The sequence below is a fragment of the Eublepharis macularius genome, chromosome 2, assembly GCF_028583425.1.
Source record: "Eublepharis macularius isolate TG4126 chromosome 2, MPM_Emac_v1.0, whole genome shotgun sequence".
Classification (NCBI taxonomy): Eukaryota; Metazoa; Chordata; class Lepidosauria; order Squamata; family Eublepharidae; genus Eublepharis; species Eublepharis macularius.
Genome location: NC_072791.1, coordinates 75,256,756 through 75,283,046, shown reverse-complemented (window position 1 = coordinate 75,283,046; position 26,291 = coordinate 75,256,756). Strand labels below are relative to the sequence as shown.

Sequence of the window (26,291 nt, the reverse complement as noted above, 5' to 3'; positions counted from 1 at the left end):
TCTGGTGTTGGGGCATGCGCGAAAGGGCATCCGCCAGGAAATTAGATTTACCCAGTAAGAAATTCAGAGTGAAATCAAATTTAGAAAAGAATTCCGACCAACGGAGTTGTTTAGCATTAAGGCGCCGGGGCGTTCGGAGCGCTTCTAAGTTTTTGTGATCAGTCCAGACCTGGAATGGATGACGCACTCCCTCCAACCAGTGGTGCCAGGAGTCAAGAGCAATTTTAACAGCAAATGCTTCCTTTTCCCACACACTCCAATTCCGTTCCGCTTCTGTAAATTTTCTGGACAAATATGCACAGGGCCGCACCTGACCATCTTTCCCCTTCTGCATGAGGACGCCCCCAATGGCTGAGTCACTGGCATCCACTTGTACTATGAAGGCTCTGTTCTCATCGAGGTGCTGTAGGACCGGCTCGGTAGTAAACCGATCCTTCAGCATTTCGAATGCTAGCTGACAGCTTGGGCTCCACCGGAGTTGGGCCTTAAGTTTGGCGGCTTGCTCTCCTTTCCCTTTTGTTTTAAGCAACTCTGTTAGGGGGAGGGCTATCTGTGCAAAGCCTTCAATGAACTGTCTGTAAAAATTAGCAAAGCCCAGGAATGACTGTAATTGTTTGCGTGTGGTGGGCGCCTGCCACTCTTGCACTGCTTTTACTTTAGCCGGGTCCATTTTTAGTCCTTGCCCCGAAATACGGTAGCCTAAATAGTCCAATTCCTCTTTGTGAAACTCACATTTGGACAGCTTGATTGGAAGTTTGTGGCGCATCAGGGTGGCCAGGACTTGTTGGACTAATTTTACATGTGCCTCTTTATTTTCTGAATAAATAAGCACGTCATCTAGGTTAACAACGACCCCTATGTGCAAAAATTCATGTAGAACCTCATTTATCATTGACATGTATACCGAAGGGGCCCCAGATAAGCCAAACGGCATGACCAGGTATTCGAATTGGCTTAGGGGGGGTATTGAACGCGGTTTTCCATTCATCCCCCTCCCTTATTCTGACATGAAAATATGCATCTTTGAGATCCAGTTTTGAAAAGATCTTACCCTGTGCTACTACACTTAGCAGGTCTCGGATTAATGTAATTGGATAGGCGTTGGTCATAGACACAGCACTGATGCCCTGAAAGTCTGTACAAAGTCTGAGTCCCCCATCCTTTTTCTTCACGAACAACACAGGGGCAGCATGTGGGGAGCTAGCCGAGCGAATGAATCCTCTCTCCAGATTCTTGTCTATGAATTTTCTGAGTTCCTGCCTCTCCGCTGGACTCATGGAATACAACTTTCCTTTGGGGAGCTTTTCTCCTGGGATTATTTCAATAGCACAGTCCATGTTCTGGTGCGGTGGCAGGCTATCCGCCTCCTCCTCACTAAAGGCTTGAGCCATGTCTTGATATTCTGGAGGGATTAGGCTTAGCTCCTCTGTGGTTAACAGGGCGACTTCCGAATTTGTGGGGGCTACTCCACCCCATTCTGCCTTCCAACGGTGTTTTTGGCAATATTCCTGATCAAACACTATCATCCCTTTGGCCCAGTTGATGTAGGGGTTATGATCCCATAACCATCTACTGCCTAAGATAAGCGGGTATTTGGTGGCTTGGCTTACGATAAACGGACGTATTTCCCAATGTTTGCCCATGCCTGTGGGCACTTGCTCTGTCTCTAGAAGAGCTGGGTTCATATTACAGCTGTCCATTTGCTCAAAGACAATTGGGACTTTTAGTTCATGCATTTCTAGCTCCAGTCTGTTAGCGCTGGTGCTATAATATCTTGGGAGCATCCTGAGTCAATTAACGCTTGGACTCGAATGTTGGTCCCCCTCTTCGGGTTTACTAGCATAACGGGAATGAATAATATGGCCCCTCTTTCTCTCACCTCCTCCGGGGTGGTTTTCTCCTCGATCTGCCATTGGGGCCTCCTCACGACAGATCCATCTCGTTTCCCGATGGCGGCCTGAGCTCCTCGGCCTCCGGGACCTGGGCTTCGAACTCCATGCACACTTCCTCTGCCTCCAAGCCCGTCTTGGAGCGCCCTTTTTGGCTATGCCCTGGCCCCTGCTGGATTGTGGGGCCGGAGTGGGACGTGCTGGGGGCGCCGGCGCCTGCACCCGGAGAGGGCATTGGGCTGCAAAATGCCCACTGTTTTCACATTGGAGGCACAGTCCTTGTCTCCACCTCATCTCACGGGCTCCTCTCGCAGTGGGAGCACCCTGTCCTCCCCGCTGACTTGGCGGGGCTCGTCGGGTCCCCATGGCCTGTTGATGCTCAACCATTCGGACAACTTGAGTGCGATTCTCCACTTCGCAAGCCAGTTGTAGCCACCCCAGAAGCATTGGTGGATCGTCTTGCATTAGCGCCCTGTCCAGTAACTTGGGGTTCATCCCATTCCGAAACAGTACAATTTTGGTTCCATCCTCTTGATGTGGGCACTTGGCTGCCAGCTGATGGAACTTGGCTGCATAATCTCTCACTGACTGGGATTCTTGCCTCAAGGTTTGCAGTTCTGTGCGGGCCCGTTCCCCTTCTAGAGGGTCTTCATATTGGGCTCTGAGCGCAGCAATAAAGGCTTGCAGACTTCCCAGCTCTGGGGCCCCCGTGTAGTAGAGGGTTATATACCATTCAGCTGCTATGCCTTCCAGGCGGGCTGCGAGATGCATCACTCGGCTCTCCTCATTAGGGAACAGGTAACCCCATTGATTGAAGAACTGCAGGGCTTATACGACAAAGAACTCTAACTTACGGGGGTCACCGTCAAAGGTAGCTTCCAGCTTAATCCATCCCATCGGTAGTTCGCCCTCACTGGCTCCTCCCATGTCAACAGGTTGGACAGGTGGCCGTCGCGGTGCAGGAGGTATGCCTTGGGGACGCGGCTGAACCGGCGCAGGTCGCAGCAGCCTTGGTCTTGGTAGCACTCCTGGAGCACCCAGACGCGGCTGAGGTGGAGGTGGAACTGGGAGTCCAGCCTGGTGGCCCAGCTCCCCCTGGTCCCGGTTGCGGCCTTGGCTGCGGCGGTGGTACCAGCCCCTGAGGTTGAGGCACGGCTGCCGCAGGGGTAGCAGGTCCTGGGCCCGCAGGGCCCGCTCCTCCGACAGTAGGTGCTGGGGGGCCCCCCGCTGGAGGGCCTCCTGGTGCTGGACCTTGGAGCGCTACCCCCCCTTGTGCACCATTTCTTGCGGGTGTGGCTCCTACCGATCCGGCGGGGTCAGCCGTTCCCGGGGGTGGTGGCAACGGGAGTGGTGGGCCTTGCGCAGGTGGGGCGGCCGGTCTTGCACTGCCCCTGGCCACCGCCAACTCAAGCAACTGTTGTAGTCCCGCTCAGGCCTGGGTCCCGGCTCGCCCCGCACCTTCCTCTGCCTGGACCAGCAACGTAATCAAATAGGTGGCTTGCGCTAAATCTGCTCGCATCGCCTCCATTTTTGCTTCCAGGGCTTGGCAGCAGTTCCCCTCCTCAACGTTGAGGTTGGGCTCCGTCTCTTCCTCACCGGGCTGCTGGAGCAAGCTCTCCTCCCAAGCCCTCTGTTGGCGATCGGCTCTCTCCACCACCTCCTCTGCATCCTGAGCCTCTTGAACTTGAGCTTGGGGACCAGACATGGTAGCTGCCCCCGAAGCAACTTGGTCCGACATCTCAGTCGCACTAGCCACCCAATCTTTGGCAATTCCAGTCACACCTAGAACTCCATACTCTAGCACTTGAGCCTGACCCTGCAGGGCGGCCAAATGTTCCTGTCTTTCAGGAACTTCCATCTCACTCTCCCAAGTTCCGACCGAACCGACATCTGCATAGTCCCAGCTCATGGGCTCCGTGCGTGTCGTAGTCCAATCTGGGAGACTACCTGTCTCTTCTGGCAGATTCACTTCCACCAGACACTTCACCGCCTCATTCCAATGATACCACTGCTGAGTGCTGGCCCGGGCGTCTCTGGTGGAGAGAGTGGACCTCCTGCCGGTTTCCCAAACTGGGCCTCCTGTTGCTCCCAGGTCCTCTGACACTGGAGCTAAGTCCATCATAGAGCGGGAAAACATAGTGCCGGCACGTCTTTCCCTGGTATCCCAGGGCCGCGGGCCCCACTGCCGGGGTGTAGGCACGGACATCAGAGGGGTAAATCCTTGTCCCACGCTGGTCTGGGGCCTGGCGCCTTCCCTGCTCGCTCGCGCCTGATCGGTCCCACCGTCAGGCTGTGAAAACAGCCCCTCACCCTCCGTGCCTGGATCAGACGGGTCTGTCGGATGTGATCCGGTATCCATCTCTCCCAGTTGAGGGGTCGGGGAGTTAAAAGGGATTCTCAGCAAAATGTCAGACTATGGAATCCCAGTTATCTAGAGTTCGTCTCCCCCCTTCTGCAAGAAGAACAAAGTTTCTTGATTCCAAAAGGTTTATTGAAAGACAATGCTCCAGATACAAGTAACCATATTCCAAGGACTAGGAAAGCCTTGGCTGAACGAAAGCTTTGTTGAGAAAGACACACAAAATGAAAGTAACAACACTTCAAACACCCATTCCCAGCCTCCCCCCTTAGTCCTGTCTAGAAGGCCTGGGAAGGTGAGGACATCAAGGTTGGCCGGAACGGGTTGATAAGAATTCTTCGCTCCCATGGATATATGCAGCCTGGACAGCACCTGGGCCTGGAGGGAGAGAACTAAACAACTACAGATTATAACATCGCATAGCTTGGGCTTGAAAACTGACTAGCAAACTGACACTCTGACACATATCCTCAGCTTCCCTATTTCTTTTATTGGGGAACCATACCTATATACTCTACTGAAAGTCAGTGTGGTATAGTGGTTAGCATGTCAAACTAGGATCTAGGAGACCCAGATTTGAATCCCCACTCGGTCATGGAAGCTTGCTAGCTGATCTTGGACCACTCACATTCTTACAGCCTAACCTTCTTAAGATTTTTTTAAGAATAACTTGATTGTTCAAGGCTCCCAACAATTGTTTGGGGGCGGGCAGCTGCTACTTTCTCCCTGGGCGTCCTGCAGGCTGCCTGCTCCCGGGGAGCTGCTCTGGAGAATGAAGCTTCAGCCGCAGCGACAGCAGAGGGGTTTGCTGCTGCTCTAACATGCCCTCATTCCAGTTTTTCTCCAGGAACTCAGGAGCAGGGGAAGGGTATGTTAGAGCAGCAGCAGATCCCTCGGCTGCGGCTGGAGCTTCACCAATGCGGTGGCTTTCTCCAGAGCAGCTCCCCGGGAGCAGGCAGCCTGCAGGACGCCCTGGGAGAAAGTAGCAGCTGCCCGCCCCCAAATGATTGTTGGAGCCCTCTTGTCCCACAGGCTTGTGACTGGAGGAACAATTTGCAAAAGCTGCTGCTGCTGCCAGCTTTCTCTGGCTCTTCAGCCAGCGATTCTAACAGAGAGGGGAAGGACACTTGGACTTCCCAGGTAAACTTGCGAGAACAATCAAGTGTTCTCCATGTGAAGGAAGTCACTTGTAGCTTGGCTCTCAGACAAGCTCAGCAGCCACCAATTTGCTTCAGGAGCTTTGAAGGGCCAAGACTGAAGAACCTCTCAGAGTCTTTCTACACAAGACATCTGATACATGTTCTTCACATGTCAGGAAACACAATGTTAGCCAGGAAGCATAGTTTGGAAAGACAGAGCCAGTGGGGATCGCTCCAGAGGGGATGGATTCTCTCACAACCCTCCGCTGACTCTGGAGTCTCTGCTTCCAGAGCCTTTACCCTGCCAAGGCTTGGTTAATTCAGAGTTTTAAGCAGCATGGGTGGCAGGGTTAAAAGCTCTGGAAGAGGAGACAGTCTGGCACGCCAGAGGCAGTGGAGGGCTGTGAGAGAATCCGCCCCCTCCAGAGTGATCTCCACAGGCTCTGTCTTTCAAAACTATGCTTCTAGGCTAACATTGCGTCTCCTGATACAGGAAGAACATGCGTCCAGGTGTCTCATGTAGACAGACTCTCAGTCAAGCCTCAGCAGCCACCAATTTGCTCCAGGAGCCTTGAACGGCCAAGACTGAAGGACATGCAAAGCAGAAAGTTGTCCCTTAGAGGCTGCTTGTACACATTACAACAGCCTGAAAACCTCCAAGACTTTGGAGTGTCTGTGCCAACTGAAGATGGCATAACAAGATCGTGTTAGAGTAAAACATAGATGATACTATATGTCAGGCCTGCTATCCACAGTACTGCCATGTTGTTTTCTGTGTGTCTCTAACTGCTGTATTCTCCAATGTTGTTTGTCTGCAGGTTCACAGAGATAGCTACAGAAACCTCTGTGTTCCCAGGACGGCCTTATCTAACGCAGCTAGCCACAGACCTTGGAGGAGTTACTTTCTTATTCCCAAACCTCTACTTTAGCTAGACATAGGGGTGGGGGTGGGGACAGAAAGGAGGGTTTGATATATTGCAATATGTAACTAACACGTCATTCTCAACAAAGCTTTGTGTTCAGACAGAAGCTTTCTTGCCTTTGGATTATCTATGGACACCTGTACTTTGAATATAATCTTTCAATAAAGAATCTTTGACTCAGGAGACCTTGGATTTCTTGCAGCAAGGGGTTGGGAGATGAAATCAGAGTAACTTGAACTCCATAGACTGACACTATAATTCATTAATAAATATAGCAGGCACACAGCAATGGCCAAACAGTTGTTTGACAATATATATCCTTGTTTATCTTATTGATTATAGGGGTAGGGCAGCTCAAGATTACATTACAATCAGATTAGTTTCGATGAGCAAGTAAAATATGTTTTTAAACTCTAAGAGTGTTGCTGAATGCCTCTGAATGGCTTTCTGGGCAAGTGTCAGAGTATTACACTATAATATAAAAATACATAGTTAAGGGGCCTAACAAGCATGATTTAGTAGCAAAGTTCTTTGTCAGATTGCCATGTGCCTGCTTGGGTGGGAGACCTCCTGCACCCAGCAGGCTTTTCCTGCCAAAACTCCAGCAGTTAGAAGGAGAAAGAATTTTTTAAATCACTAGTAGCAATAGCATTATGTCACTTCTGGGAAAACCTGAAATTGATGTCATGCCTCTCTAGGAATTGCTGGAAACTCTATGGGTCTGTGCACATTATTTACTTAAAGGGCTTGTATATAGACCAACTGAAATCAAGAATATTGTCCTCTTCAGTCTACCAGAAGGAGACACATTATAGCCATAAAGCTTTTCACACTTGGTATTAAAGGAGAGTAAAATTAGTAGTGAATCTTGTACTGTATAGGAAGTCCATGCATCAGCACGTACTTTTTCAGCACCTGACTCCTTATTTTGTAGCAGCAGCACTATATTAGTCCACATAAACAGAACAGGAGTCAAGAGAAGCCAACAAGGTTATTTCAGTAAAATATCCCATAGGAACACAGAGCTGCAAAAACTTCTATCATCCATCCCTTTCCAACAAAATAAACACTCATGCTGCACTTCTGAAGTGGTAGAATGCATGTTCTTTTGTGCATGTGGTAGAGTGCATGTTCTTTTCAGTACAGATACTATTCCAGTATAGGAAAACTGTCATTTGTGACAATTCCGTGATATCATGAGTCTTTGATAATTTAAAAAATACATTTCCCCCCCTACTAGAATGTGACTTTCCCCCCTCACCATGGTCATCTAATTAGTTTCTTTTTCTATCTTTCCGTGCGGTTGCTTATTTTTATATATTGTATTCAGTATCTAATCCTAATTTTTCACAGGCCAGTTGGCTAGGGCCCCTGGAGATGTTTTGCCATCTTCTAGGCATGGAGCAGGGGTCACTGGGGCAGTCAGGGGGTGGGTGAGGTAGTTGTGAATTTCCTGCATTGTGCAAGGGGTTGGACTAGATGACCCTAGATGTCCCTTCCAACTCTATGATTCTATGAATGAGAAACCTTTTTTTAAACTCTTCCTTAGATTTTTAAAGGGATGACAATGGACTCGGGTAGTGTTTTTCATATTATTTCCCTCATTTCACATTTTTACACAAATAATATAACTTGATAGAAGTTCAAGTGCAACTGGAACGTATCCTGCCACTTTATTCAGCAGAGTATGAAGCCTTCCTCCAGCCTAAAGAGCCTTAGGGGGTTCTTCAAAGCAGTAAAAGTTGGACCAAAGCTTCAAGTTTTGCTGAGTGAAGTGGTGGGGTAAGAAATGGCAGCCTCCAGGTGGGGCCTGGAGATTTCTCAGAATTACAATTGATTGGAAATTAGTTTCCCTGGAGAAAATTGCTGCTTTGGAAGGTGGAGTCTGTGGCATTACACCCCACTGAGATCCCTTCTTTCCCCAAACTCTGCTTTCTCCAGGTGTCACCCCCAAATCTCCAGGAATTTCCCAACCCAGAGCTGGCAACCCTAGGTGGGATACATGCCATTAATTAATTGTCCAGACCAGGTGTTCCCAACATGGTGCCTGTGGGCACAATTGTGCTCACCGACACCTTTCGTGGTGCCTGCCAAGTGTTTCTAGAAAATGAGTGGGACCGGGTGGGGTTTTGTAAAGTATGGCTTCAGATTGGCCACTGATTGGCTGTGCAGATTTTTAAAAACATTGCTTTGGCAGAAACTGTTTCCACAGTACAAGGAACTGCACTGTGTGCCTCAGGGTAAACTGTACAAGCTATTCTGTGGCCAGCTCCGCCTCCTGCAGCAGCCATTTTGTGGCAGCCATTTTGTTGCTGAACTCACCACGCTGTGTCAGAATTCCAAATGTGCCCACAGGCTCAAAAAGGTTGGACCTATAAGCAGGACGATCCTTTTCAGGCTGTCAAATCTTTCTGATATTATGAGAGTAATACTTAGCAATCCAGTTCATGTTTTATTATAGTTCCAGGGTACCAGGTTTTACTTAGAGCTCAGGGTATGCTGACTAGGAAAACTCTCATGAAGGACTCTGTTAGGTCTCATCTTCTTTTCTTTATTCATTGTGAATAAAGTTATACCATATTTACTAAAGCAGACCCTCTGCATCTTCCTGACTGATTACAGAATTTTACAGTGAGCTTTGTGCCGGCTGTACTTGCACACTTCAACCTAGTGTTGCCAGGTCTAGGTTGGGAAATTCCTGGAGATTTGGGGGGTGGAGCATGGAGAGGGTGGGGTTTGGGAGGGGAAGGGCCTCAGTGGGATATAATGCCATAGAGTTCACCCTTCAGAGCACCCCAGTAAGTCTCCTGCTGATTGCAGAGCAATCCTAGGCAGGAGCATGTAAGTAAGGTAGGGAAGGCCACAGAGGTCTGTTTGCTTTGGACCACACTGATCACCTCATTGTCACTCAGAAACGAAATAGACAATACATTTTACATCAGTGTGCTCATTTTTCATGTGGTCTTATATTCAAGTGTATTCTGCACACATGCAGACACACACACATCAGGGCTTGGGGAGGTTTTAGGCAGGCAATGGGGCAAATCCCCAGGACATCACTTGCCACCAGCAAGCAACCCGGGAAAGTGTTCACCAGGTGTGCTCCCAGTGAGATGTGATGACATCACTTCCTGAAGTGATGTCATCGTGCCAGCTGCAGGTGTGCTCCTGCACTTCATTGGTGCCAATTTTGGTCCCAAATGGACCAGAATTGGCCCCGTGGAAATCGTGGGAGCATGCCCATGGCCAGCATGATGATGTCACTTCCCGGAAATGATGTTATCATGCCCTGCCAGGAATGTACACTTTGCATGCACATGAGAAGATTGCACCAGGTAAGTCCCAGGACCCCCCTCCTGCTGGGAGGGTATAGGAAACTGGGAACCCTAGGAATGTATGGCAGAACTCATACATCTCAAGAATAACACATGGAGCATAAGATATATGTAGTATGTAGGTTTGCCAACTCCAGGGTGGAAAATTCCTGGAGATTTGGGGTTTCCTAAGGAAGGCTAGGATTTCAGCAGGGTATAATGCCATCAAGTCCATCCTCCAAAGGAGCCATTTTCTCCAGGGAAACTGATCTCTATAATATGGAGATCAGTTATAACTCCAGGAGCCCCACCGGGAGCTTGGCAACCCTGGTAGTAGGAATAGTCAGCCAATCATGAAATCAGCCTTACTCTATAGTGTGAAGGTACTTTGAATGTCCTTCTTGGAATGGAAAGCTTAGAAAAATACTGGGTCAGGAACTAATTGTTTTGTTATCATATGCTGACAAAGTGTGCAGTTTCTCTGTCAAGGGCACCTCAATAGTCAGTTTCCTCATGGAGATAAGTAGATGGCCCATGAATCTCTGCTGCAAGTCAAGCAGAAATCCTATTTTGTTGTAGATGCACAATTCCTAGAACAACCTGCTCTCTGCCTTCTCTCTGGTGCATTTTATCCATATGTATTCATTTTGCTTTTTTAGGAATTAAAAAAAATGCACAGCTCAGACTGCAATTAAAGTGAGCAAGCATAACATTGTGCCCTTCTGAAAAAGGATGTTTGGATAATGGATTAAAATGTAGGTTGATTCTTTGGATCATTATTTTTAAAAACCTCCTCTAATGGATTTCATTTATTTTCCCCAATATTTGATACTATTTGTGTGCCAGAAGAACATTTCAAATTGTGTACAGCATGATAATTAAACCACAGTACAATATGCATTAAAAAAATCCATAAAGCCACAATAATACTAAAATACCAGATAGCAGGAACAATCAGAAGTCACCAAATTCCTGACATGCAATAGATAAGCTCGCCTCATTGGAGAGGGTGTTGCATAAGCGTGGCACAAAATCTAGTGAACTCTTCATTGGGTTACTACAGACTGGGGTCATGGGCTGGATCCCCTCTGGAGAGCTTAATTGTTTAGGATGGGTGAGGTTCATATAGGAGATTCGGTTCCCAGGCCATTTAGGCCTTTAAAATCAGTAACAGAACCTTGAGACATTTCTGGACAGGAGGCAAGAAAACACATCTTGGATCCACTGACACTTCTGAATTATCCTTAAGGATAGCTTCATATAGAGAGCAGGGCATTAGTCATTTTGTAAGTTTATCAGGGGAGGGAAGGCAGCTTGTCAGATTTTGGAAGCTAAGCAGGGTTGGATGGGAAACCACAAAGGAAGGCTCTGCAGAGGAAGGCAATGGCAAACCACCTCTACTTCTCACTTGCCTTGAAAACCCCTGGCTGAGGTTGCCATGAATGGGTGGCAACTTGATGGCACTTACATATGTTTACCAGGATATAAAGGACAGTGCCTGAATTTCTCTTCATAAAGTAGTGCAGTTGAGTTGTCCTATGTTAAATGATATAAACACTTCTACTACCTAGGATCAATGCTGGATCCAAAAAGCAATCATGTTCAGTCACAGAGAAAATAGCCCCATCTAGAAATAAATACCCCGATCAATCAGAAAACATTCTATCTTACCTGGATTCAGTCTCAACCTGTAACTATTTGATACATTTTTATTCTGCCCTTCTTCCAAGAAACTCAGGTTGGCATACATCATTAATCCTCTCCTCAATTTTATCCTAAGAGGTGATGCTCAGAGGGAGTGACTGGGTCAAAGTCATTCAGCCAGCTTCTTGGTAGAGTGAGGATTTAAACCTGGGTGCCTCGGGTCCTGTTTGTCCTTAAAGATATATGTAAAATGAATACAAGGATTTTTTAGATGTTTTCATTGTACTCATTTTACGCTAATGTATGTGTGTGCGAACACACACACATATAATCTTTATGACGGAATAGAACTTTTATGTGTTAGAAACCACCTAAGGAGACTGTTCTGTTGAAACATGTTTGGTCTTGTATGTTTTTTATGAGCATGCTTATTAATATTTTGTGCATCTATTAAAGCACAATTGTTCTATTAGAATGGTCTGATCTGTAATAGATTTTATCTGTTTCTCAACCTTTTCTTATTATTATATGGGATAAATCTGATTACGCCTCTATTAAAAGGGATAGGACACTTTGTAAGCCACCTTGGGCAGATTTATTTTTCTAAATTAATAAATAAAATTTTCTCCAGGTAGTTGGCAACCATTTACAATCAGCAGTTCTGCTTATTGATCAGTTGAAAATGAAATAAATTGAAAGTAATCAGCATACTAATTACACTACTAGCCTCTGGATTATCTTTTCCAGTAGTTTCATATGGTTATTACAGTACTGGCATCAAGAGGGAACATAGCTGTCAACAAGTGGAGAAAAAGGTCATCTGATCTAACCTTCTTGAACTACCCCATCCAATTTGTGATTGTGTAAGTCAGCCTGTATCCCCAGATGGTTTCTGAGGGCTGATAACACAAGCCAGGGTCTGCATTACATGTTCATCAAATGGGCCACTGGCACACAGCAGAGAACACTAATCATCATGAAACTAGTAAAAGGAAATATGAACTGTCTTCTCAGGTTTGTCCTTCCTCTCTCCTCCTTTGGCATGTTCCATCGGAATTATATTGGAATCATTAGAATTCTACTGCTGTTTGTGCTGGTTTGTCCCACTATATCATAGTGCCATCTGCTGGCCATATATACTGAATTGTTTCAGACTGATGTCAGGCTTTTCATGAAATAAAATATTATCACCCCTTAAAACAATCTAACTGTAACTTAGCCATGAGTTACTGTAAACCTGTCAGAGATGTTTCTTTGTATATTGCATACACTTACACAGCTAATGCCATCTTTTCCCTGATGGTGGCTCTGTGCCTGATAGGAGCATGGAAGTAAGAAGTCACATGGGAGAAACTGGTGTAAGAAATTTATTTATTTATTTATTAAATTAAATTTTTAGCCCTCCCTCCCCACGAATGGGCTCAGGGCGGGGTACAATAAAATGCTCAATACACATTAAAACATTTAGCATACATATAAAAATCAAAACCACGATACATATGTGGATAACAGGTTCAGCGATGGGGAAAGGACGATGGTTCATTTTCAGCAGATTACACAGGTGTTAAAATGACAGAAACCATTGTCCATTGGTTCTGGTAGCCCAGAAGAAGCAGAGCCAAGCCCCAACAGCCCTGCAGGAGCCCCTTGGCTTAGGCTCTTTGATAGCCGCAACAAGCCATTTCAGTTTACTAGATGCCTCCTTCTGCACCACTGTTTGGAGGCAGTCGGTGAGGTGATGTCCATTACTGGCCAGATCTGAGCTGAATGGCTCCTGTAGTGCTTGACTTGAACCACTGCAAGGGCCAATCAGCTCAGTGGATTCTGGACCATTTAGACTTCTTACTCCGCCCCTACCCTCAACTGATTTCCATTAATTAACTAAAAGTTGGGAATATTTCTTTACACTACAGACTGCTTCACACAAGCTAGAATTTCCTAAACCAAAATCACTGCTTTGTAAGACATGGAATAATTTTTATGAGTGCATGTGTACCCATTTTATCACCTGTACCCGATTGTGTGTACATCTTGCAGTTAGCATCTGTGCAAACTGCAGTCTGTCCTAAGCATTCTTACCAGCATACTGTTTCACTGGCAGCTCCAAAATCTGTGGAATAAACAGAGATCAGGAACCCTGACCCAGGTGGGTTGGTAAGTTTGGTGACAGGATTGTAAATTTTTGTTCAGGTGGGGCATTTGTGCTCCATTATGATTTTTGCTATTGTATATCCTTGCCTGGGAAAGTTATGTTAGTTGAATTTCTGTAGTAGAAGACTGCCCCCCCTTCTTGAAGCAGAACTCTAGTTAGTTACCTTCTCTATCTTTTAAAATGCATTATAATGCAGATTTTACTCTTCACTGATCATTTTGCTGTAATTCAACTCTTTAAAATCTTTTCCATGGAAGTAAAAACATAATGCAAAGCTGTGTTTTAGAAATGACTCTACCACAAACACATGGGTGCAGTCTCCCATTTCCAACATAAGGTAGAAAAGTTTGATCTTTTAGACTAATCCTCTTAAAGGAGTCACAGCTAAATGCAGAATAATCCCAAAGGCCCCTCCATTATCCTGTTGGGCTTTAAAGGAAAAGCACGCAGGGCTCATCCTCTGGGTAAAGGGCCTAGTAGGAAATTAAGTATCCTGTATCTGCAAACTGTGCTTACCAAATCAACACAGCAAGCAGTGAGGTTGCCAACCAAGAAACCAGGAGAAAAATATCCTGTCCATTCACATGCTTAATATGTGGAAATGGACAGCAGAAGCTTTTCATAGCATGGAGATGAATATTACCTGGTAAATAAATCCTGTTAAGCTTCTGTTAAAAGGGCTGGGCATTTATTTATTTAGCTGCAAGCAGATGGCAACCCTAACAAAGGGTTGGGGTTTGTGTGTGTGTGATGGATAGTGAAAGACATGCTTAGATCCAATTCTGCCCAGCTAGGACTGGTCACCCAGTTTGGGTGATCATCTCATAACTTTTATTGTTCTGATGAAGAGGTAATTTCAGGTGGTGCAGGTTTTCTCCTGCTAAGCTGCACTTGCCAACATGTCTACATAACTAAACATGATTAGGTTGAGGCTGGAAGTAACTGGGGCACTGGGAGCTGCGTTGTCTATTTTAATCTGGTTTTCCTACAATATTCTGCAGATCTGTTTATAATGTACACAGTTAATTGAAATGAGTTTTGGAAAGATGAGGGGAGAGGAGTTATAAAAAGAAGATAGTCAGTGTGACCTTTATTTATATTAATAGTTTGCCTTTCTCACTGAGATAAAAGGCAGATTACACAGTGTAAGTCCATGTGATCAACAGCTAGAACATTCAATAAACAATACAGTAGGGTATGTACGCATGGCAGAAACATGAAAAGAAGAATACAATTCAAATACAGGAATACAGCGATGAAACACTGCTGAAACAAAACATAAGTAATTTGATGTGACCTATTAAATGATGCAGAAACTACCAAATAGATCAGAACGTATTCACACTATTTAATCTGCAAAAAAAATTTACAAAATTGTCTGTTCTTGGGCCAGTAAAGGTTCAGATTTAGGAGTCAGAAAGTGTTGAGATAGTTTATTGCATGAACTAGCTGATGCAATGGTTGCAGAGAAATCCGTAAAGTTTCTTTGCTGCTATCACTGCCACTTCATAGGTCTTCAAATGGGGTCTGTAGCATGCTCTATTAGTGCAAGTTTTCGGCCAGCATCTTTCTAGATGTCCAACTCTCTTTAGATCAGCCAGCTCTGTGGTGAATCATGGGCTGGCTTCCACTGCAAGAGTGGGAGAGATCAATAAGGGGCAGTCTTGTCAATGGCTTCAAGAAGCTTCATGTTCCAAGTTGCCACTGCAGCCTCAATAGAACATATGTTTGGAATCTAGAAGGGTCCATGAGCCTTTGTGGATGAACCATATTAACAGGTCTTCCCTTTTTGCAGGGTGTCAGGGGCATAGCCACGTTTTCTTTCCAGAACTCACAAAATTGTAAAGCTAGGCCTGTTCCATATGCTATAATTACAAAATTTCTTTGGCGTGGAGGTAATAGCAAATTTTTCTTGGGGTTTCTTCCCAATCTCCTAAATAATCCAGTGGAAGTTTAAAGGCTTTCTCAGAAATAAGCCCCATTTATTCAGTGGACCTTACTCCCAAGAAAATGATTTTATGGTTGCAGCCTTAAGGTTCGCGTATATGATCATCAAACGATTCTGATGAACTGAACTTTGACTCAGTAGTATTTATACGGGAATACTTTTTGTTTTAGTCTCGTGTTTTAACTAACCTTCTAACACAGCTAGCCTTCTGGAATTATCTGTTATTTCCTGTGAATGTCACTTTTAGCCCTCTAAAAAGAAACAGGAAAACCGCTATCAAAGTAACCTGGAAATACAGCCTTTACACAAACAACGCGTTAGTTCAAAATAGTGCTACAGAACTACAATTTCCAGCATCCCTTGTACTCCCGCACGAGTTTTTCAGTAAACGATTGGATGAAATGTGGGCCGCCGTGACCAATCATAGCTCTTGAAATTCTTTTGCGGATGTTCCCGCCTTCTCCAGAGAAGTGGGAGTCTTTGAAAAGTTTCCAGGTTAGAATCAGGCGCTGTTGTTGCCGGGGGGATGAGCCCCCCGAGCATTAGACTTCAGTAATGGCGGGCCTGGGTCTTCTCAGCTGCCTCTTCTGTCGTCGGAGGCCGCTGAGAGGGGGGCGGTTGCTGTCCGTGCGTTGTTTGCGGCAAAGGCTGGTACGGGTCGTCCAAGACGGCGAGTCGCTCGGGGATAGGGCTGGAGCCTGTCATGGGCGCGTGTTATGCAGTGAAAAGAAAACCGCGTGTTTTCTGCGCGTGTGAGAAGAAAACCGCCCCCCCGCATTATGGTGTTAGGAAGTTGGCTAGTGTTCAACACACGTGAGAGTGGGAGCCCCGTTACGTCTCAGCCCAGAACCTGCTGCTTCACCCAATGAGGGAGGACTGGCAGAGGCATTTCTGGACCGTTGCATTTTTATTTTACATGCATTTGGTTGTGCCGAACAACAAGGAAGCCATTTAAGTTTTTTTTTTGTTCTTACCCCCTTCCCAAACGTGATTCTTTCGATGTAGGTTGCTCTTCTCCAACATAGCAAAGTGTTGTGTTTTTCTCTCCTCCCCCCCCCCCCCGCAATGGAAAAGCTGGTTCACTTATAGCAAGGCAAATTCCATGTGTCTCACACTCACTCTAGGTGACTTGATTACTCTTTGATAAAACAGGTCTCATGGATGTACACCTACCTGCATCTGAAGAAGGGAGCTCTGATTTACAAAAAGCTGAGATTGAAATTTTTTTGTTAGTCTTTATGGTGCTGCTGGACTCCTATATACTTTGCCTATCTGTTATGTAAGGAATGCATCTGAACTGAGGCTTCTGAGTAGTGCTGAGGTTAAAATAATTGCCCATCCCTATCCGTGGCTGCACCTTAAGAGACCAATAGGACTTTCAGAGTATAAGCTTTCAAGAGTCAAAGCTCCCTTCTTCAGATACCGTGGATACCTACCTGAAACTTTTCCCCACTATTACCTATTATGGAACCACCACCCCCTTAATTCAATGGCTATGTCCTTCATCCAAAAGAATGACAGAAAAGAGCTACTCTTTTCACCCTATAACACATACATATTGAGGTAGAGAAAAAAAATGAAGGGTGAATCTTAAGCACATCCATCACTGGATAAGAGCATAATGGTATAGAGTGATATACAGGATAATAATTATTTTACATGTTCTCTTTTTGTTATTTCTTTTTCTATTTCCACATTGTTGGCACAAATGAGCTTTCAGATTGGCATACAGCTGCATGGCATGAAACCCTAAGATCAATTTAAAACAAAATCATTGATTTCAAATGAGAGTAGAAGCACTATCATATGAAATATTATACAAATATAGGCTTGTGCGTGCAGAGGGCTTTTCTCAGACTAGTGTGTCTGAACAGTTAGTGTTGAAGGGAATTACTTTCAGACCACGCTGGCATCTCTCTTCTTAGAAATAGTGCTCCAGCAGGGGGCAGTGACAGTTAAGTATGAATAGAGCCAAAAAAATTTTTAAGTTAGCATGTAGTTACAAAAGTAACTTTGTTGAACTCTGGCCCAAATTCAGGTTGAGGATCTTGGGTGAGTTCTGTCTATAACAAAATTAAAATCCTCTTTAGGACTTCTGCATATATGGATCAAACAGAATAACAGATTTACCTCCCAGGAACATCAGTGCAGCCTTTCAAAAGTTATCCCAGGCTTTGGCCTGTATGTAATGACCCCATCCTGAGGGCAGTCTGGGGCAATATCAGAACTTGCCACCCCAGAATGAAGAAGTGACTTTATTTAATTACCGTACTACCATCATATGCACATGTTAAGGCAAAATGAGGAGTCTTGCTGCCTTCCTGCCTCATGTTTGGGAAGGTAGACTGAAGATAGGTGGGGCAGTCTGCCAGTTGGACCTAAACTGGGGTGGGTGCTGGGGACAGTCTGGGTCTGGATCAATTGCTGCAAGGAAAAGTCCTGAATTTTGCAACTTGTCCTAAAAGAGAATGTGTATTTTTTATCCCAATTTGTGTGTGTGTGTGTGTGTGTGTATTTCAGATAATTCTATGTTGTATCCTAGGTCTGAGCTTCTCTTCTTTGAATACGTGAACATGGCAAGTAAAAAACTGAGAAGAGCAGGGTTACCACAAGATCTTTGTGAGAGGCTGAGTCGACATCAGATCACCACCTGTCAGGTGAGAGCAATAAGGATATAAAGATTTGTAATGACATCTTAAGGGTCACATTACATAATAAAGAACAGTGATCTCTGAAAGAATATAAGAACAACCCTGCTGAATCAGACCAGTGGTCCATCTAGTCCAGCCTCTTGTCTCACACAGTGACCTACCAGTTGCTCTGGAGGACCAACAACATGGTATGGAGGCCGAGCCTCCCCCTGATGTTGCCTCCTGGTGCTGGTATTGAGAGGTTTTCTTCCTCTGAATGTGCAGGTTCCTTTCAGTCACCAGGCTAGTAGCCACAGACCTATCCTCCATGAATCTGTCTAATCCCCTTTTAAAGCTCTCTGTGGTTGTGACCATCACTACATCCTTTGACAGCAAATCTCACATTTTATTTTCTCATTGAGTAAAGGAGTATTTTCTTTTGTCCATCCTCAATCTATTAAAAGTAATCAATACAATTAATTCATATACAACACTGTGTAGTCCACCAACTTCTAATTTCATTCACTAGAAAAGTGCAATGTGCAAATATATATATACAATGAAGAACATTAACAACAGTATTATAAATATTCAAACTTCCATATATAAAGCACACTCCAATCAATATAAACGTTCCTGTATAGTAGATTTCACATCATCCAAGATTCCAAGTCGTTCCAAGGTACTGTCCATAAATTCAGTTAACACTTGAAGAGAATTTCATGCAATTAGAAGTGTCTTATCCTGAGAGGGATACTTTCCTTGATGTGGGCCTGGAGCAAATGTTGAACGGCTGAAATAACTCCCAGTCAATGCAAGGAAGCCACCTCTCACGGTCAGCCTGACAAAATTGCTAGCTGATTTTGTTTCGCAGTCTTAGCTTTCTCAGGGGCTATATTTATTTTCAACTAAACACCTATTCACCGGACGCACTTGGAGCAGACCCGACGGAGACAATGGCTGAAATGAAACCATTTGAAATGAACGCAGAAAAATGGAGGTGATGCTGCTTGGGAAGGTGGAGCTCCTGAAGAACATTGTGTTCCCCACCTTTGATGGGGGTTCAGTTGACTCTGGCTGATTCAGTTAAGAGCCTAGGGGTTATACTGGACCTAGGGCTGCTGATAGAGAAGCAAGTAAATGCAGCTCAAAAAAGGCCTTCTCCCAGCTCAGTCTAGACCAATCTGACTACCTGAATTCATACCACAGTAACATCAAGATTAGACTAGTGTAGATTCGTTTTCGTTTTCCTGGCCATGTCGGATGCTCCTCTCCGCAGGTCTGGGAGGAAGCGGCCGAGCAGCCGGACCGGGTGGTTGACCTTCGAGGGTTAACCCCCAGGACTCCCAGGTGGGGGGTCAGGGTCCGGAGCGCTGTGGGAAGAGCCCCCTGGAGTCGATCCAGGGGGTAAATAGCCCGTCTGCTCCTATGGAGGCCGGCAGACTTGCGCAGCACATTGCGTGCTGCTGGGCCATGGAGAACGGCAACAAGCAGATTTAAGGTGAAAACCTGTAAGTAAGCGGATCCCTTCTGTTATTTTAAGTGTATGCGAAGGATTGGTGGGAGTTGAAGCTTAAGAAGGTTCGGATATCTTCCCCTTCATTGAGTTTTGGAACTTAATTGGCGGACTCCCCCCCCCAAGATGGCGACGAAAAAGCAGAGCCCTGCTGTGGGCAAATCGGTTTCGGCTGCGTTGCAGGGGAAGGGAGAGACTCTTGAAGAGGTGGTTAAGCGGTCGGTCGTTGAAGCTATGAAGTCCTTTGTTGATAGGCTAAATGAAATTGGACAAAGGGTTGGTTCAGTTGAAAATGAAGTGAAAACCACTAAAGATGTAGCGCTCGAGGCAGAGAAATCTACTCGTGAAAATGCAACACTCATGAGAGCTACAAAGAAGTAAAGCCTTTGGAGAATCAACTGATAGGACTACAAGTGGATCGTGCTCAGATGGTATTGCGTTTACAGAATGTGAAGGAGGAGGAAAGTGAAAATTTAAAGGATTTGGTGTTGGAACTTTTGGCGTCATTCGCAAAGGCAACTAAAGAAGAGTTAAAAAGCGATATTCTGGAAGTCCGTCGGACATCTTCAAAATATGCAACGAAGCGTCAGCTGCCTCGCGAGATGATTATTGACTTTTTATCTAAAGACTCGGGACACCATTTTATATAATTCGACTAACGTGGACTTGGACTTTCTTGGCAACAAGGTTAAGATATTGAAGGACGTTCCATTTCTAGCTCGGAAAAGAAGATTCAAATACAAAAGGTTTGCAGCTCTTCTGAGAAAGCGTGATATAAAATACAAATGGTTATTTCCGGAAGGTATCTGATTTAGATATAAAGACCAAGCCTACAAGATAATATCGGAAGTACAGCTGAGGGATTTTGTGCTTAATCATCAAGAGTTTGAGCAAGAAGAAGATCCAGAATCTGAAGGGGGGAGTGGGGAGGAGGGAGTGAGCGCAGCTATTGTAGCTGTTCAAAGAGAACTGAGACTGAGATGCAGGGGGGGGAAGAAGACCTGATCCTGACTGTAGTTCGTATCTTATAAGATCTACCAATCTAATAGCATACTAGAAAGTTTAACTTTAAATAATTGTATTATAAAGGGAATTCAATACTTGTAGTTGTAGTCTGTGTTCTTATGTTGTTTTTTCCCTCCCCCCTTGTTTCTTTTTTCCTTTTTCTGTTGTAGTTTGTAGTTTTGTAGCTTTGATGTTAGTAATTAAAATTTAAAAAAATTTAAAAAAAGATTAGACTAGTGTAATGCACTCTACTTATATCTCCCCTCAAAGTCAGCTCGGAGACCCCAGCGGATACAAAACTCTGCAGCTTGTTTACTATAAGGAGCTAGGGGAGCCATGCATATTCCCATTCTGAAGTCACTCCACTGGCTACCCATGCTCAGATCAAGGTTTTGATTATCACATAAAAAGCCCTTCATGGCTTTGGCCCTTCATATCTGTGCAACAGCCTACAGCCTCTTCCCCTATGCTATGCCATGGCAGCTTCACACCTCTGAACAGGACCTTCTGGAGACACCATCCTGCAGTTGGTCAAAATCAGCAGCTGCCCACACACTTACTTTCTCTGTTGTGCTCCCCACCTTATGGAATGGCGTGCCAGAGCAGGTCAGGAAAGCTCCTACTCTCCTGGCTTTCCACAAACTATGCAAAACTGAATTATTCAGGAGCACTTTTTTACTTAGGCAATAGGACTATGCTGTAAGAATTGGCTCAGAGAGATGCCTTGGCTAGGCACAGGGTCTGTAAACTATTGTACTGGGTACTGTCATGATGTGACATCCCCCATGGGTCAGTAATGTCTTGGTGTTTGCACAGGGGACTACCTTTATCTTTTACTCTCTGTTGATGTAGATATGCTCCTACTGGGTGGTTTCCATGCCGTTAAAGATGTCATCTTTAATTACACTTTGTTTCAGCCATATTTCATCTCTTTGTTTCTGATTTATGCCAGTTGCAAATTTCTGCAACCCATACCCTATTGTATTTGTTCATTGAATATTCTAGCTGTTGATTGTATTGTATGTTCATTGTGTCAGGATTTGTCCTGGGTGCTGCTGTGCCCGACGCCGGGGTGCCTGACTCTGGCTCTGGGGTATTATCAGGGATACTGCGGGGTCCTGCTTTGTGGAAGGAGGGGAGGTATACCTCACCCTTACTCCCTCTCAGTCCACTCGCAGGCCCGCTCACCCTGCCCCTGCCCCTGCTCCCACCTCCTTCCATTCCTTCACCGACCTTCCTTTCTTTCCTTGCTTGCTCATACTCCTTGCCAACCAACCTCCAACAACTCCCACTCCTACACAACCCACCATGATCTCTCTCCTAAGCCAGCCTTTATAGGGTTTCCTCCAACTTCCCCCGCTCGAGTTTCTCCTTGCGTTCCTCTCTTCTCTTGCAGGGCGGGACTGGATGCATCCCAGCTGGGGCTTTCCTCAGGTGTGTCTCCTTTCTCTCTTCCCTTCTCTCTTATTCTTTCCTGCAAGACAGGGCTTGCAGGGCCCTTCCAGGTGATGTGGCGCGGCCTCCTCTGTCTCTGCTCACGAGGTGCTGCTCTGGTCTCCTGGGGTCCAGCTGGCTCTCCCAGGTGGCTGTTGCTGCTGGTTCCTCCTAGGGCTTATGCAGGGGCTTCCAGTACCTCTGTCCCGGTATTGGCATCTCTGGCAGGCGTGCGTGCCTCTTGCCCTTTGGGGCGGGGTTGGGCAGCGTGCACCTGGCTGGTTTCCCCCTCTGACTCCTTTTTCCCTTCCCTCGCTGCTGACTGGAGCTGAACCCCCTCCCTGGGGTTTTCTGTGCCTGCAGTCGGGGTTCAGGCAAGGGATCTGTGGCAAGGGGTCTGTGGTGAGTCCGGGATTCTTGGGGCGCTCAACCCCAGACACATTGAATGTCCTAGCAGTTGTTCTTACTGACTTGCACTATGTAATCAGCCTTGGGTCTTAGTGAGAAAGACGGATAAAAATAAATAACATAAATTAAAAAATAAATTGTGTAAACTATTATAAATCATACAGCTTCTGAAAAATGTAGTTTTATCCTCTTAAAATAATCCAGATGTTTTAACTGTACAGAGCTGTACAACATATTAGCTTAATGTGGCAAAATATGGAATCACCTGATGATATTTTGCCTGAATTACTTTTCTATGTTGAAGTGATATTTTTTGGTCCAACCTTGCTAAAACTTGGAAGCAGTACCAACATTAACTGTGATAATATAAAGTTTTGTGGTCTTAACTCTTGTTATGTCTAATTATCATTAGACTTGTTACGTCTAATGGTCCTATAATCTTATGTCTTAAGGACTGCCATCTCCCATATGAACCTGCCTGTCAACTGAGGTCATCTTCAGATGCCTTGCTTTGTGTGTCATCTAAGGTTAAACAGGTGTTAACTCAAGAAAGGGCTTTCTCGGTCGTGGCATTAAAACTTTGGAACTCCTTCAGGGAGATTTGCCAATCTCCCTTTGTCATTGTCTTCCACTAGTGGGTGAAGACTTTTTTGTTTTTTGAGGGGGAGGGAGGTATACCTCCAGTAAACTCTTATTGCCCTCCTCTCTGATTGTGTGTGTTTGTTATAGGTCTGTATGCTTTTAACTGTATGTATATATGCATTTTAAATATTTTAATGTTTTAATTATCTGTTCACTGCCTTGGGGAATGTATATTGGGAGGAAAGGCAGAGTATAAATATTTTAAATAAATAATAAAAAATAATTTGAAGCTAAATCCTATAAATGTTATGTGCAGAGAAATATCTTTAACTCTCTTATGCTTTAACCCTCTTAAGTTGGGGTCAAAGAAATCCCAATTAAGTCTTGGATAAAGATGCCTAATGAGATATATGAATGACTCCAATTTAAGGTAAAATGTATGACCCCACAAGTATAGGAGAGTTAAGTAGAGCTCTCTTGGGGTGTCTGTTTCTGTGATCGCATTGGCTGTCCTAGGTTAATTTGAGAATATAAATGCATTTGTGAGAAGTTTTGTTTTTCCATGTTTACACCATCAAGCAGTGCTGTAGGAACCTGCTGTTATGAGCTGTTTGCAGCGAGTTTTATGGTTTAAATATGGTGAAATAAAGATCCTTAAGAATTTTTGTATGCAGCATCCCCTATTTATTCCAGGCTTGAGTTCCAACACCTGGAGTAAATAGGGGTTGATGTGCACATAAGTTTTAGGTATCTTTTGACAGAGAAGGTAGTTCTCTACCTTGACTTGGCTGATCTGGCCTCATGTCATCGTGACCTTAAGACTAGACCATTGTAATGCATTCTACATGGGTCTGCCGTTGACATCAGTTCAGAAATTCCAGTTGGTATAGAATGTCATAGCTCTGTTACTATGAGGAGTACACCCATTTTGCAGTCACTCTATTGGATACTATGAATACGAGATTTTCAGCAACAAATACATTTATTCACCTCACATATTATGGCATACTTTATGGATACACAGACTTGCAGCCTTCTAAGTCCATTGAAGTCAATGGACTTAGAAAGGTGTAACTTTGTTTAGGATTGCAACATAAAGCTTTAACACATGCTTTCTAAAATTTATTTTATTTAGGATATTTCTTTGTCACTTGTTCATAGCCCTTCTTGAAGCACCTTGCAATTAAAGTCTTAATGTTTAAGTGGGGTTGTTTTTCTCTATGAGCTTGTTTTAGCATGTTCTGATACAATTAAACTGATTGTCTCTATTTATGCCCCATCTCTTCTGGCTTTCGTTCTTTGTGCTGTGATGTGACTTCAGAGATGACCTGGTCATGAAGTTAAGATGGGGGGCCACAGAGAAAGGCTAACAAAATGGAGGCTTGATGGCAACAATCTGTTCATACAGCATGAACTGTTTATTTCAGGAAATTTCTTGTAAACGAATGAAACTATTCTGGAAGTTGCTCCTGGAGCACAAGCTAAGCACATAGGGTAGGAGCATTTTAAATAAATGTCTATCCATTTTAACTTTCCTTATGATTTAACTCTCTGCTATTGATGATCATGTTTCAGGACTTTTTGTGTCTTTCACCACTGGAACTGATGAAAGTGACTGGGCAGAGCTATCAGAATGTGCAGAAGTTTCTTCACACAGTCAGCCAGTCCTGTGCTCCAAGAATGCAAACTGTATGTATCAATTTGCAAAATAGGACAGGAATGAAACTAGTTTTTTTAATTGTGTATATCAACGGCCCTGTTGGCATACCTGGTAAATGTGTTTTTCAATACATACTCTAATGTAGGAGGGAAGTGACCTTTAATAGCCTGTTCCTGAAATTTACAAAGCTAGCAGATGCTGCTCCATTGCCCTGCTGCCCACCAACACCGCCCCCCCATCAGGGAGCCGGCATCCCTGCTGGGGGGGGGCAGAGTTAACACTAAAGGGGTGGCTCGGACCCCCACCCTCTCATCCGGCCAACCCCCATTTCCGCCGAGGGCCAGACTGGTCACTGCAGCTCAAGATGCCTGCAAGTCCCCCTGCCGCCACAACCACAGTGAGAAACCGGTTCCCCCCCAAGGGTTGCACTCACAGCCTGCAGCACTTGGGATCAGCCCCTAGGTTCCAGAGAGGCAGACGGGCAGGGTGGGTTTTTCAGTAAGTTACAGGAATGCCCATTGGAAACCATGGGAGAGGTGATGGGAGTGAAAAGTGCCCACAGACTTGCAGCAGCGCCATTTGAACACATCACTGCATCACAGTGATGAGAGAACACAGGTTAGGCCTCAAGAGCTATGCCCCCATCCTGGGGTGAGGCCTCCCCAGAGTGGAATGACAGTTTGCGGGAGCAGAGAAGCTGCTCCAGGAGCTGTCGTCCACCCCCTCCCCGTGCCAGATTTCCTATATCCATCCCTGCTTCTGGAAACAGCGAAAAGGAGGGTGGACCATTCTCCTGGAGGAGGAGCCCCCGAGATCCCAAGATGTTGCTCGACATCTCACACCTCCCAGCAACAGTTTCCTCCTTCCCCTGCATGCAGCGATCATCTGCCAGGTTTATCAGATTCCAACAGCTTAGTCTGTCAGAGAATGAAAGTCTGCAGTGGAGCACCCCCCCTGCCAAACATTCATGGGCTGCACTTCAACTCCCACCCCACTGCCTAAAGTTATATTGGAGGGGGGAAGGGTGCAAGGAAGCGAGATATAGCGCCCTTTGATACCTGCTTCTTCTGGCAGCAAGCCTTGCCTGCAGAGGCTGGCGATCAGGAGAGTTCAGGTGAGGGGGGGGGGGAAGCTGGAACAAATCTGCAAGCTGGGTTAGCCGCTACCCCACCTCCTTCTTACCTGTCAGTGCTCCCTCGCTCCTTCCTGAGCAGGGACTTTGGAGTCAGATAACCTGCAAGGGGACTTGTTTGGTTATTGTTAGTTAGACATTCTAGACTTTGCTCCTCTTCCCATGAGTGAGTGCAAAGTGCTCCCAATTTTCTGCCAAGTCCCCCCAGTGCACGCATGGCCCGCCACCATGTACACCTACTCTCCCTCCTCGCGCACAAAGTCCCTGATGCAGGGGGCTGACAAGCAGAGTGTCTGGCTGCCTGCCCACTTGCCTGAGCATGGGTGGCACGGCTAGAGGTTTTGTAGGGTGCCTGGGCAGGTGAGTGGCCACAGGGAGAGGGGGGGGGGCTCACCCACCCTGGAAGCGTATGCAGATTGGTCCCCATGGTAGTTGGCATCCTATGCCCTGTTTGGTCTGTGGGGGCGGGACCGAGGGCTGGGAGAGGGGCCTATGTTTTCCCGTTCAATGGGCGCCTATGGGCTACGCCTCCTTTTTTCGAGGTGTAACTTTCTGC

The 26,291-nt window shown here is 45.6% G+C and overlaps 1 protein-coding gene across 8 annotated transcripts in view; it reads left to right on the top strand.

Moving 5' to 3' along the window:
- The first annotated feature begins 15,881 nt into the window (after window positions 1-15,881).
- The window catches only part of RAD51B (RAD51 paralog B), a 636,381-nt gene continuing 625,971 nt past the window's right edge, over window positions 15,882-26,291 (top strand). For all 8 annotated transcript variants that reach the window (XM_054971797.1, XM_054971795.1, XM_054971796.1 and 5 more), the window contains exons 1-3: window positions 15,882-16,019; window positions 17,911-18,025; window positions 24,519-24,632. In XM_054971797.1, the coding sequence (XP_054827772.1) occupies window positions 17,942-18,025; window positions 24,519-24,632 (198 nt within the window). In that variant the 5' untranslated portion in view covers window positions 15,882-16,019; window positions 17,911-17,941. The remainder of the gene's footprint in view (window positions 16,020-17,910; window positions 18,026-24,518; window positions 24,633-26,291) is intronic.